At 41.7% G+C, this 13,186-nt stretch overlaps 1 protein-coding gene across 6 annotated transcripts in view; it reads right to left on the bottom strand.

Annotated features, from left to right (window-relative positions):
* SLC25A26 (solute carrier family 25 member 26) overlaps positions 1–12,873 on the bottom strand; it is a 175,571-nt gene extending 162,698 nt beyond the window's left edge. For 4 of the 6 annotated variants that reach the window (XR_013527422.1, XM_002758529.6, XM_008981981.6 and 1 more), the window contains exon 1: positions 12,492–12,618. Coding sequence is in view for 1 of the 6 variants with exons in the window: in XM_002758529.6 (XP_002758575.1) it covers positions 12,492–12,524 (33 nt within the window). In the remaining 5 variants the exon portion in view is untranslated. Of the gene's footprint in view, positions 1–12,491; positions 12,619–12,759 lie in introns of those variants that run through there. The other 2 variants (XM_078351444.1, XM_008981984.5) reach the window with 1 other exon arrangement.
* Between the last annotated feature and the right edge of the window lie 313 nt (positions 12,874–13,186).

Below are 13,186 nucleotides of genomic sequence, written 5' to 3'. Positions count from 1 at the left end.
CATTGCTCAGCCTGAAAATTTTATTTTGTTATAATCATTTATCAGAAGGTTATCAGGCAAGTGATTAGATTCATAATTTATGGTAGCTTATACTGAAAAATTCTAACAACTAGGGAAAAAATTCAAAGAAATAGAACATAACCCAGATAACCAGCAAACCTTACTAGAGCATCACAATGTATTGAGATCTCAGAATCATATAGATAAAATACATGTCTCTACCTTAAGTTAAAAAATGTATGACATTCCAGGCTGTAGAGAGGAAGCGCCTAATTATTGCTCTGCAATTACACGGAGAAGTGAAAGGTCAGAATTACATGCCATAAAACTTTTTTTCTCAAAAGGAGGAGGGCACACCACCACAAAAAAAGCATCACTGCTCCCCTCTAGGACAAAACGAAACCATCTGTGTAATGTAACTAAGCAAAATCAACACAGGCCACTGGCCTAAACGACAGCTAAGAACCAGCCATAATGAGGGAAGGTGCTCTCTTTTCGGTCCATGAGGGGGCGTAGTTTTAAGAGCAAGAATTTCCCAGTGCCATGCCCCGCTCCCATCTCTCTCCGTCTGGGAGATTTAAGGGTTTATGTTTGAATTTCACCAGCGCAGGAAGAAACTAAGAGTCAATCACTCCAGCGGAAGTTTAAAGGAACTCCTTTCATTGGCCAGAGGAACTTGGAAAGGTGGGAATTTCTCCCAGGATAAATTCCTCTGCTCCTTCACTGGCACCAGATTTCCAGCTCTCTGGAATCCCCTCCCACATGGTGGGAGCTCCCTTTCCCCTCTCGGATTTTCCCCTCTGGAATCCCCTTCCACACTCTTCATGGAAGTCTCTCTTCTCTTTTTTCTACCTAAATAAAATCACCTTTCTGGGACACTTCTTGGGTCCGATATTTACTTTCACGAGCATATGGCACAACTGCAGCGGTCCCATCGCTTATTCTTTAAGAGACTGGAGATCAAGAACCCACAGCATTCTCTCGGGGGAGCTGTGCCTCATCAGCACCCAAGAAAAAAACCCGGTTACAATAACATTAACGTGGCTTCTCAGGGGAAACATTCCCCTGACATGCTCATTTTCTTCCACAAGGAAGTGGCCACCCATGAGGTGAACCACCATCTTCCTCACTGCAGAGCTGCCACCTCTGCTTTCTGACATACTTGTCCCCTTCCCTACTTCTCATTCACTCTCCCTGCAGTGCTCGCTGCCTCTCTGTATTAATCATTCTCATAAAAATGCAAATTTCATCTTGCCACTCTCCAGCCTATAAATCTTTCAAACTTTCCAACAACGAGGATGAAAAAGAAAACCCTAGCTCCGCCTGTAAGATCCTGGAAGCTCTGGAGCCCCTCCACCTCCCAAAACTTGCACCAAGTGCCCTTTGCTCAGTCCTTTCTTGCCACCTGGATCTTTTCCTCTAAATCATCCAATCCTCCACATTTCAAGGACTTTGTACAGGTGCCCTCTGATCTCTAGTTCAGGTTTAGAGTTTCTTGTTCCAAGCACCAGACACAATTTTAATTACATAGTTTTGCCTCTGACCATTTGTTCAGGACCTGTCCAATTAAACCATAAGATCTGTATCTGTTTTGTTTACTAATATGTTCCCAGCACCAGCACATATTAATAGGAGGCACTCAATGGCTCTAATAATAAAATAAAGGGTTACTATTTCTATTTTAGAAGGCATTACAAATCAATCTTAAAAAGGTACCTTTAATTTTTCTCAAAAATAGCAAAAGACAGGACTAGGCAATTCACAAAAGAAAAATATAAATGACATAAATATGAAAATATGCTTCCTCATCATTAGTCATCAAATAAAAACAAAATATTTTCCCAATTAAATTGGAAAAAATTAAGAATATGAAGAATGGGTATGGGCACTATTGAAAAAACATTACCATAATCTACTGGAGGGCAATCTGGCAAAATGAACATTTTAAATTAACAAACACTTTGATCCAGTTATTTTATTTCTAAGCATTTCTTCCACAAAAATAAGTGCACAAATATACAAGAATGTCTACTACGGCATTTCTGTAATAGGAAAAAATTGAAAACGACCTAAAAATTCCTCCACTGGGGTCTTAAGTAAATTAAGTTATACCCAAATAATAAATTGCTACATAGCCTTTAAAACAACAGGTAGGTCGGGCACGGTGGCTCACACCTGTAATCCCAGCACTTTGGGAGGCAGAGGCAGGTGGATCACAAGGTCAGGAGTTTGAGACCAGCTTAACCAACATGGTGAAACTCTGTCTCTACCAAAAATACAAAAATTAGCCAGGTGTGGTGGTGGGCGCCTGTAATCCCAGCAACTTGGGAGGCTGAGGCAGGAGAATTGCTTGAACCTGGGAGCCGGAGGTTGCAGTGAGCCGAGATCATGCCGCTGCACTTCAGCCTGGGTGACCGAACAAGAATCCGTCGTGGGCGTCGGGGGAAGAACAACAACAACAAGGTAGGCTGGGTACAGTGACTCATGTCTGTGGTCCCAGCTGCTAGGAGGCTGAGGTAGTAGGCTCACTTGAGCCCAGGAGTTTGAGGTTGCAGTAAGCTACGATCACCCCAATGCACTGCACTCTAGCTTGGGCAACAGAGCAAGATTCTGTCTCTAATTAAATTTTTAAAAAGTGAGGTCAACCCATACTTATTGGCACAAAAACATACATTATACTCTTAATCAAATTAGCTGTAAAACAATATATGCTATATAATTCCATCTTTTAAAATGTGTAACTATTTGTATGTACATAATTCAAAGTCTGGAAGCCTAAATAGTAAATTGCTAGAAGTTAATGCCTCTGTGGAAAAAGACTCAGGATGAAAAATATTATTACTATCTTGTTAATTTTTCATTTGCTCAAGTTTTATAATAAATATTACAAATATATGAAAGTTAAGCCATTCAAAATTAATGCTTTCCCTGGAAAAAACAAATCTGTAATTTCCTGGTTGTATTTGATATATAGAAGCCACTCAGCAAATGGTAACTAAGAACCCTAAGCTACCTCCTCTGCTGCTTCATGTTGCACCCTCTATAGACCTTGGAGATTCAACCAAGCTGACTACTTAAATGTCTCAAACATGTCCTGAGACAATTTCTTTTTTGAGACGGAGTCTTGCTCGTCACCCAGTCTGGAATGCAGTGGCGCAATCTCGGCTCACTGCAACCTCTGCCTCCCAAGTTCAAGCAAATTTCTTGCCTCAGCCTCCGGAGCAGCTGGGTCTACAGGCACACACCACCATGCTCAGCTAATTTTTATATTTTTAGTAGAAATGGAGTTTCACTATGTTGGCCAGGCTGGTCTCAAACTCCTGACCTCAGGTGATCCATGTGCCTTGGCCTCCCAAAGTGTTGGGATTACACGCATGAGCCACTGCATGCAGCCGTGTTCTGAAACTTCTCATTCCCGTGCTTCTGCTTAGGTTTTCCTCAGTCTAAAATGCCCTTCTTATCCTTGTCTCCTGCCTAATGCACCCAGCAGACCACCATCGCCTCCACCCCATTACATACATACATGCACATGTGTGCACATACACTCCTGCCAAAATCCTCTTCATTATTAAAGCTGCAACCCAATGCCACATTCCTCATAAAGCCTTCCCCAATCTTCTAGTCAGAATTAAATGCTATGTCCTTGATGCTACCATATAATGCCTATATTTCACTTTTGGTACTAACCATCATGTCAGACATTAAGATCCTTCAGAGTAGAAGCCAAATCAGTCACCTCTGTCTTCCTAAATATCTAATCCAGTGCATCTTATGTAGCAGGGCTGCTAAAACAGAAATGTGGAATGAGATAACACTTGGCAAAAAGATGAAATGTTCAGAAGAAATCTTGCAGTCAAGCACAGCTCAGTGGTCCCTGTTCTGGTCTGCCGCAGCATTTGTGACAACCAAAAGCCAGGGTTAGCTATCTGCTGCTAGTGTTCCCAGCATTCCCCAGCCACCCTGACCGTTTTGTGGAATATTCAGGGGGACTTCTCCAGAAATCTCTGCTTATTATTACTTCCTAATGGAAAGAACTGTGACGTTCAGTTTTGTTTAGTGGGGCTAATCTCAAGGATACAATAATAATGGTTCTAGAATCTGACTTAATTATTCTTCCATTTCCCCAGGAATTTTTCAAATTAAGTATTGCCTAAGAACACAGCTTTGGCATCAAACAGATCTGGCTTCATTCTCAACTTGGTCTTCAGTCTGTTCTCACATGGCTACGAAGAAATACCCGAGACTGGGTTATGTATAAAGAAAAGAGGTTCAGTTGACTCACAGTCCCGAATTGCTGGGAAGTCCTCAGGAAACTTACAACCATGGCAGAAGGCAAAGGAGAAGCAGGCATCTTCTTCACAGGCCAGGAAGACAAAGTGAGTGCAAGCAGGGGAAATGCCAGACACTTATCAAACCATAAGATCTCATGAGACTCACTATCACAAGAACAGCATGAAGGAAACTCTCCCCATGATCCAACTATGTCCACCTTTTGGTCCCATCCTTGACACATGGGGATTATGGGGATTACAATTCAAGATGAGATTTTGAGTGGGACACAGCCAAACCGTGTCAGTCTTCTTAGGAAAACGATGTAATCTAAGTCTGTGTTTCCTGACACAAGAAACAGAGAAAAAAGTACCTATATGTCATAGAGTTTTTCAGAGTTAAATAACATTAAAAGAACTAACCGCAATTAGATGAACCTGTTATATGGTTAGCAAAATGCCTGGCCCTTAATAAATTTTCAATGAACAGGAGCTATTATATTTAGAATTATGTTACTATAAACATCCTTCAAAGTTTGCTGGTACCAATACTGACATGCAAATACTAAAAACCATGCAAAAGCCTAAAGAGTACTTTACCAAAGACTGAAGATTACATTCCTGTATTAAACTCAATTGACAAATTCATATATCAAAATCTGTAAATTCAAGTTTTTCAGCAGCAATAATGAATTAAAAGTTCTTCTCAAATTCTGCTCTCTGGACAAGAATCCTCAGTGAACTGACTCAACAGAAAGCAAATCATGTGACACATAACAGAACATTCAGCATCAACTTCAAAAACTTAAGAGAAATACTAGTGTTCAAATTGCTTTACGATTCTTGTATTTTTTATATTTAATTTTTTAAGTAAAATGTAAAATTGTACCTATATAACCACAGCTATAAAAAAAGTTGCATAAGCACTTTTAAACTGCCCAGTAAACAGTTAAGTTTTATCGCCACTTGGAATTACAGAATTAAGTTTAACATCTGCCTCCTACTAGACTCGAAATCCATGAAGGTGGGGATCAAATTTTTGAGGCATGTAACCCCAAATAACAGAGCAAAGGCCAACAACTATATCTGGTTAAGCATGTAAAAGACACCTGATTTGGGGAGGTGAGACAATTGTGGGTGTAACTTTTATCTTTCCTTTATTTGGAATTGAATCAATGTTACTCGAATTTTGTCTATATTATAAAAAAATTTAATAATTAAAGCAACTTTCAACATGTAGTAGTAGGGTTTGGAAGTGGTAACAAAAGCACATTATCAAGTAATTTACAGCTAAATTATCAAATACTAAAACTTTCCACGTACACCTTTCTTAAACAAAGAAAAATGAGAAAAGAAAGGTACTCCCATCTCTGTGTACTACAGATGCACACACACACACACACAAACACCTCACAGTGATGGTTCTCAATTGTGGTTCTTGCATGATTGGTGGTCTTTAAGCAGTGCTTTGCATGCTCCACTGGCTGAGCAAAATTTGGAATATACTTGTGATTAGATAATTTCTTGCTCAACACAAAAGCAAGCAAAAAGGGAAGACTTGGTCACTCTGACACAAATGCGAAAAAGAAACAAGTCACACGAGTCCTGAGAAAGAGGAGCATATTTCTCAATTTCTTCTAAATTTGGAGTTAATATTTTCTTATCCATTACCAACTGCCCTTTACTCCACAGTGAAAACTAGGAGGCCACTATCCAGAAAAGATTTGAGGCAAAACAACAAAAGAGAAAAGCTCCTTTAATAGTATACCCAATACTTCAATCGTATTACCTTTCCTCACTCCACCCAAGAATTCCTGGCATCATAACCCATATTGTTCCCCTTGGCTCTCCTACTGCCTGCCAGTAGTTCTCAACAAAAGGGTAGGCTCAGTGAGAAGACACCCAAGTATTTTGAAAAAGCTCCCCCAATGACACCACCAGCCAAAAATCACCTCCCTAAAAACAGAAGGAAAAAAAACCCAAAACTATAAGCACTCCTCACTTTGCATGGTATCTACATACATGACTTCCAGTTACCATGGTTTACTTAAATAACATGAATCTCCCAACAATTCAGGTCAAATTTCAGTTACCCCAGCATATTGACTGTGAGTAACTGGGTAAAGTTACTCACCTGTTCAGTCTACAAATCACAATGCAATTAACAGAAGTCACTGACTATTACTCAGTTCACGCACAGATAGTAAAGCATACAGCTGTGTTACCTCCTTAACTCCAAGTAATAAATGCACATGGCATTTTACAAAAATAGAAACCTGATGAACAAAGATGAAAGTGCAATGAAATGAAAAGTGGTAACACGAAAGTTAAATGAAAATCAAACATAAGTGGTGGTACAGAAGAAACAGCTGGCCATGGAAATAATCACATTGCTGTCATTAATCTAGATAAGTAACCAGAGAAAGTAAGTGAGAGCAGACTTAATATAAATGAGGAAAGTAGTTGTGATGAAAAGGATAAAAATGTCCCAGAGTAAGTTATGCCAGCAAGTCTTCACATTAAAGGAACTCACAACATTGAAAGCACAAAAAATGTTAGAAGTTGATCCAAACTGAGAAAGCAGTATGACAACTTGCCAAGGCATAAAAGGATGCTTCCTCTGTAATACATAATGAGAACACAAGCAAATGTTCAAACTACTGTTGATAAAGTTTTGTCCAAAAAAATTAAGGTATTAATGTTTCTAATATTTTTAATTACAGTGCACTAAACACCAGCTTTGCAGTTTTTCACCTATATATTTACAGCCAAAGCATTTTTAAGGTTTTGACAAAATTAGGGTCAGCCAGGTGTGGTGACTCATGCCTGTGAAACCTATCTCTACAAAAATAATTTTTGAAAAATGGTAAGAACAATGCGGGCTGGGCTCAGAGGCTCATGCCTGTAATCCCAACGCTTTGAACCCAAGTCAAGAGGATTGTTTGAGGCCAGTAGTTCAAGACCAGCCCTGGCAACACAGCAAGACCCTGTCTCTACCAAAAAAAAAAAAAAAAAATTAGCCAAGCATGGTCGGTGCATGGCTCCAGTCCCAGCTACTCAGGAGGCTGACTGAGGTGAGAGGATGACTCGAGCTGAGACAGTACCACTGCACTCCAGCCTGGGCAACAGAACAAGACCTTGTCTCAGAAGAAGAAAAGAACATATATGATAGGGTTTGGCTCTGGATCCCCACCCAAATCTCATCTTGAATTGTAGCTCCCATAATTCCCACATGTTGTGGAAGGGATCTGATGGGAGGTAACTGAATCATGGGGGCAGGTGTTTCCCATTCTGTTCTGGTGCTAGTAAGTCTCAAATGATCTGATGGTCTTTTAAAGGGGAGTTCCCATACACATGCTCTCATTGGCAGCCATGTAAGTCTCCTCCTTGGCCTTCCACCATAATTGTGAGGCAGCCCCAGCCATGTGGAACTGTGAGTCCATTTTCTTCCCTTTATAAATTACCCAGTCTCAGTTATGTCTTCATCAGTAGCATGAGAACAGACTAATAGAGTAAACTGGTACCCAGAGTAGGGTGCTACTGTCAAGATACCTGAAAATGTGGGAGTGACTTTGGAACTGGGTAACAAGCAGACGGTGGAAGAGTTTGGAGGGCTCAGAAGACAGGAAGATGTGGGAAACTTTGGAACCTCCTAGAGATTTGTTGAATGACCTTGACAAAAATTCTGACAGTGAAATGGACAGTAAAACCCAGGCTGAGGTGGTCTCACATGGATATGAGGAACTTACTGGGAACTGGAACAAAGGTCATTCTTGTTATGTAAAGAGACTGGCAGCATTTTGCCCCTCCCCTAGAGATCTGAGGAACTCTGAACTTGAAAGAGATGATTTAGGGTATCTGACAGAAGAAATTTCTAAGTGGCAAAGCATCCTAGAGGTGGCAGAGCATTAAAATTTGGAAATTTGCAGGCTGATAATGTGGTAGAAAAGAAAACCCCACTTTCTGGAGACAAATTCAAGCAGGCTGCAGAAATTTACCTAAGTAACCAGGAGCCAAATGTTAACTGACAAGACAGACAATGGGGGAAATGTCTTCAGGGCATGTCAGAGACCTTCAAGGAAGCCCCTCCCATCACAGGCCTGCAGGCCTATGAGGGAAAAAATGGTTTCCTGGATGGGTACAGGGCCCTCCTGCTCTGTGAAGTCTCAGGACTTGGTGCCCTGTGTCCCAGCCACTCCAGCCATGGCTAAAGGGGCCAAGGTACAGTTCAGGCCATGGCTTCAAAGGATGCAAGCCCCAGGCCTTCACAGCTTCCACATGGTTTTGGTTCTGTGGGTGTGGAGAAGACAAAAACTGAGGTTTGGGAACCTCTGCCTAGATTTCAGAGGATATATGGTTAGGCCAGGATGTCCAGACAGAGGTGTGCTGCAGGGGCAGAACTCTCCTGGAGAACCTCTGCTGGGGCAGTGTGGAAGGGAAATATGGCTGCCCCAATAGGGGGGTCCCCACACAGAGTCCCCACCAGGGCACCACCTGACACAGCTGTGAGAAAAAGATCACTGTCCTCTAGACCTCAGAATGCTAGTTCAACTGACAGCTTGCACCCTATGCTTGGAACAGTGACAGATACTGAATGCCAGCCCATGAAAGCAGCCAGGAGGGGAGTTGTACCCTGCAAAGCCACAGGGGCAGAGCTGCCCAAGACCATGGGAACCCGCTTCTTGCATCAGTGTGACCTGGATGTGAGACATGGAGTCAAAGGAGATCATTTTGTAGCTTTAAGATTTGACTGCCTAAAAAAATAAATAAAAAGATTTGACTGCCCTGTTGGAATTCAGACTTGCATCGGGCCTATAGCCCCTTCATTTTGGTCAATTTCTCCCATTTGCAATAGGTGTAGTTACCTAATACCTTTAACCCCATTGTATCTAGGAAGTAACTAACTTGCTTTTGATTTTACAGGCTCATAGGCAGAAGGGACTTGCCTTGTCTCAGATGAGGCTCTGGACTGAGGACTTCTGAGTTAATGCTAGAACGAGTTAAGACTTTAGGGGACTCTGAGAAGGCATGATTGGTGTTGAAATGTGAGGACATGAGATTTGGGAGGGGCCAGGGCAGAATGATATGGTTAGGCTCTGTGTCTCCACCCAAATCTCATCTTGAATTGCCACTCTCATAATTCCCATGTGTTGTGGGAGGGACCTGATGGAAGGTAATTGAATCATGGGGACGGGTCTTTCCCATACTGTTCTGGTGATAGTGAATAACTCTCACAAGATCTGATGGTCTTATAAAGGGGAGTTCCCCTGCACATGCTCTCTTGTCTGCCACCATGTAAGAGGTGACTTTGTTCCTCACTTGCCTTCCACACAATTGTGAGGCCTCCCCAGCCATGTGGAACTCTGAGTGAATTAAGACTTTTTTCTTTATAAATTAGCCAGTCTTGGGTATGTCTTTTTTAGCAGTGTGAGAAAAGACTAACACAATGTAATCCTACCACCAAAAATACTTAGTGTTATTTTGGGATATTTCAATCTGGCTTTTTTAGGTTTTAACACAGCTTGAATTAGACACAAGCAAATATACATACATTCAATGTTGTTTTCTCTTAATTTGATCTCATAAGCATTTTCCATGTAGTTACAATACATTCTCTTCACAAGCAATATTTTTAATGGCTCCAGGCTAGTCCAAGAAATGGGTTTCCCATTGCTTGCCTAATTCTTCCCCTTTTGTCCCATGTTTTAGTAGTTTCATACTGCCTTCACTAAGTTAAATGTTATTAATATAAATATCTTCAGGTTGCTCAGACTTAGTTCCAGCTGCTTTCCTAAAAGTATACATTGATCAATGTACTCTTTGAGGCTTGTTTCTAGATAGCCCGCTCTGTGCTCCAAATGAAAACCAACATCTCAGAGTCTCTCCCCTTATTCAGTCCTCTTCATGAAGCTTTAGGAAGGGAACATTTCAATCTCTGCTACTTGCCAGGCTCTGTTCTGCATGTTTAATCTTATCTCATTTAATTATTCAAATCTAAGTTTCAAGACTTTAGCAATCATCTAGGCTTTTCATTCATTCAAAGTAGTACTGAGTGCGTACATAGTGCCAGGTACTACTGGTAACATAGTAGAAAGCAAAACCAAACTCCCTCAGGAGTACTCACCCTGTCTCAAAGGCACTCCAAAATGTTAAAAAGTAGCCACTCCATTTCTGTACTACTTTGATAATAAAACATTTCAATGGCTTCCATTACACTTCAAATGAAATCCAAATTCTTTTCCCTAGCCCACAAAGCTCCACCTCAGCTGGCTTTGCCTACCCCTCCAATACCATCCCCTGACATGCTATCTTTATCTATTAGGCCACACCATTTGAATACTCTAAGCTCTTTCCACGTGAGCTATTCCCCATGGCTGAACCTCCCACTCTGATCATCAAAAATTCAAGCCCCTTCCCATCTTTTGATCTTAGCTGAAATGTCACCTCTTCATGGTTGCCTTGGTCACTCCAGCTAAGAGGTTCACTGATATTTCCCTACTCTGTCATATCTTCAGTTTGTTTCTTTCACAGCACTTATCATTCACTGCAACTCTCTGTTGGCCTTTCTTCCCTAATCGAGATGGGGTTTTGCTTATATGCCACTGTATCTACAAATCCTACCACAGTACCCAGTGGGCAGAATCCATGGCAGATGAACTGTGTGCTGAACAAATAAAATGTTTTTCCTTCACCTGGAATGAAATCTAGTTTCTTGAAACTTCCACCTACTGATCCTAATTGTACCCTCTATAAATACATTGGGAACAAAGTATACTGCATGTGTATCATATCATACTTTAATTAACTATATATTTGTTAACTGCAGCACTCACCTGGTTTTTAGCAACTGCAACCTTTGCTGACTTCAGAGAGAGTATCAAGAACCAGGTAAGGGCATGGACTCCCAGGTGATATCACCTGGGTTGGAACATGAGCTCCAAAACTTACACACATGAAATGGATCTCACTTGTGTGACTTTGAACTAGTTCTCTAACCTCTTGGTATCCCTGTTCCCTCATTTGGAAAACTAGAATAAGGCTTCAATTGCTTTGAAAATCAAATGGGATAATGTAAGTTCAGAGCTTACCCCAGTTTCTGGCACGGGAACGTTAGTTGACAAACTACTACTGCTGTCTTACCAGCTAGACAGGAAAGCTCCTTGAAAGTGGTAACATTATTTCTTTACATTTCTAAGAGGTAGCTTATACAAGTTTCAACAAATCTAGATTTAAAGCCATCATCCTACAAGTCTGGCTAAGACATCCCTTTCTTCCATATGTTCCCATAACACCCTGAACCTAGCCCACCTGTTATCTATCCCAACAGTTATTTTACTATTTTGTCTCCAACACCTGACCCTTAGGAGCAGCTCTATCTTGTTCACCAGGTTATTCTCAACACCTGCAACACCAAAATTGGGTAACTAAGTAAATACATCACCGCGGGCCTCCATTTACCCCATGAAAATAATTTTAAAAATTATTTATTCTCTGTCTCTGCCCATCCTACACAATGAAAACGTAGACAGCCAATCTGTGTCTTGTTAACTGCTATATCTAGTAACCCCTACCGGAGGCTCCAAAATATTTGGTAAAAGACTTTTTCTTTTTTTTAATGTTGATTCTTGTAGTTCTCTGCTATGGAATTAAATAATAAGCCTGTCGACTGACTCCACAGCGTTATTGATGGGCTACATGCGCTCATCCATATATCTTCAAAGCCTAGGCTTGGAGCAGAAAAAGCAGATTATGTTTTGAATGAACAGATGGACATGTCATTTTCTAAGACTGAAAAAGAGATGCAGCAAAATGACAAACGTAGTATTGAATAGAAAGGCCGTGAGCGATTTGAGTAAGGTTTTTTTGTTGTGTTACATACATTCATTAACTCCCAACATCTCTACAGTGGTTATACTATTTTAAAGTAGTTAACAGTCATAATGTTAGCTCTTTTTTCTTTTAAGTAAATGAGTATGCAAAAGACAACGAGTCAAATACCCCCTCGTTCCCCAGCCTGTCTCTTACGACCTGGCAATACAGACGTCGCCTTGACACCTGGCCCGCCGGTGGCCTGGGAGCCCCGCGCTACCTCTCAGACCTGGCTGCCAGTAACCCGAGGACAGTCCAAAGGGCAAAACCGGAAGACAGAGCGGAGCACCCCGCAAGGGCTCCAGTGCCGGATGCCGGCACTCTGAGCAACCCACCCCACCGCCCCGCACTCACCACCAGCGACGCCATGAATCCTGGCCGGTCCATGGTACCGCAGACCTCGTCAAGGCTACCATCCAAGTCAGATCTAAGACGGACCACGTCCTCGTGCGCTGGGCGTCGCCATCTTTGAGGCGGGCCTGTCTTGCACTTCCGGGAACACGTGACGTAAACCACAACAACTGCACGTGCAACACTGGGGCGGGGTGCCCAGAGGAGGGCCAAAGAGGAGGGGCGGGGCCTCAGGGAGTGTGGTCGAGCTAAGTCTCGGCAATCTTCTTACCTTAGTTTCCTGCAGCAGCCTTGTGAGCAGGTAGTCGGAGGAACTCTCGCGAGCAAATGATCCTCGGCTGAGATCCAGGAGAGGACAGCCCTAGAATGAGGCCGAGGTGATACTGCCCTGTAAACCCAAAAGAGGCGTGGTTATGGCGGAGGAGGAGTTGTGAGGGGCAGGACTAACCTCGGGAGGTGAGATTCGGAATCCTAATCGCGTGTTTCATTTTGGTTTATGTCTCTTAGTTTTGTAAACTAATTTTATCTGGATTTATATTAAATTAACTTATCAGAAGGTTATTACGTAAAGATATAGAAAAATACTTCAAAAATTTCCTTACCGAAGCTAAGAATTAGCATCTTCCATTTTTCCTTACACGCAGTTATTGCACTTAAAATTGTTTGTTCACTTGCTTACCTGCTCGTGTTGTTCGCTG

This window comes from Callithrix jacchus, chromosome 15 (genome assembly GCF_049354715.1).
Source record: "Callithrix jacchus isolate 240 chromosome 15, calJac240_pri, whole genome shotgun sequence".
Lineage (NCBI taxonomy): Eukaryota > Metazoa > Chordata > Mammalia > Primates > Cebidae > Callithrix > Callithrix jacchus.
The sequence above is the reverse complement of the archived record's forward strand: the minus strand, read 5'-3'. Positions and strand labels throughout refer to the sequence as shown.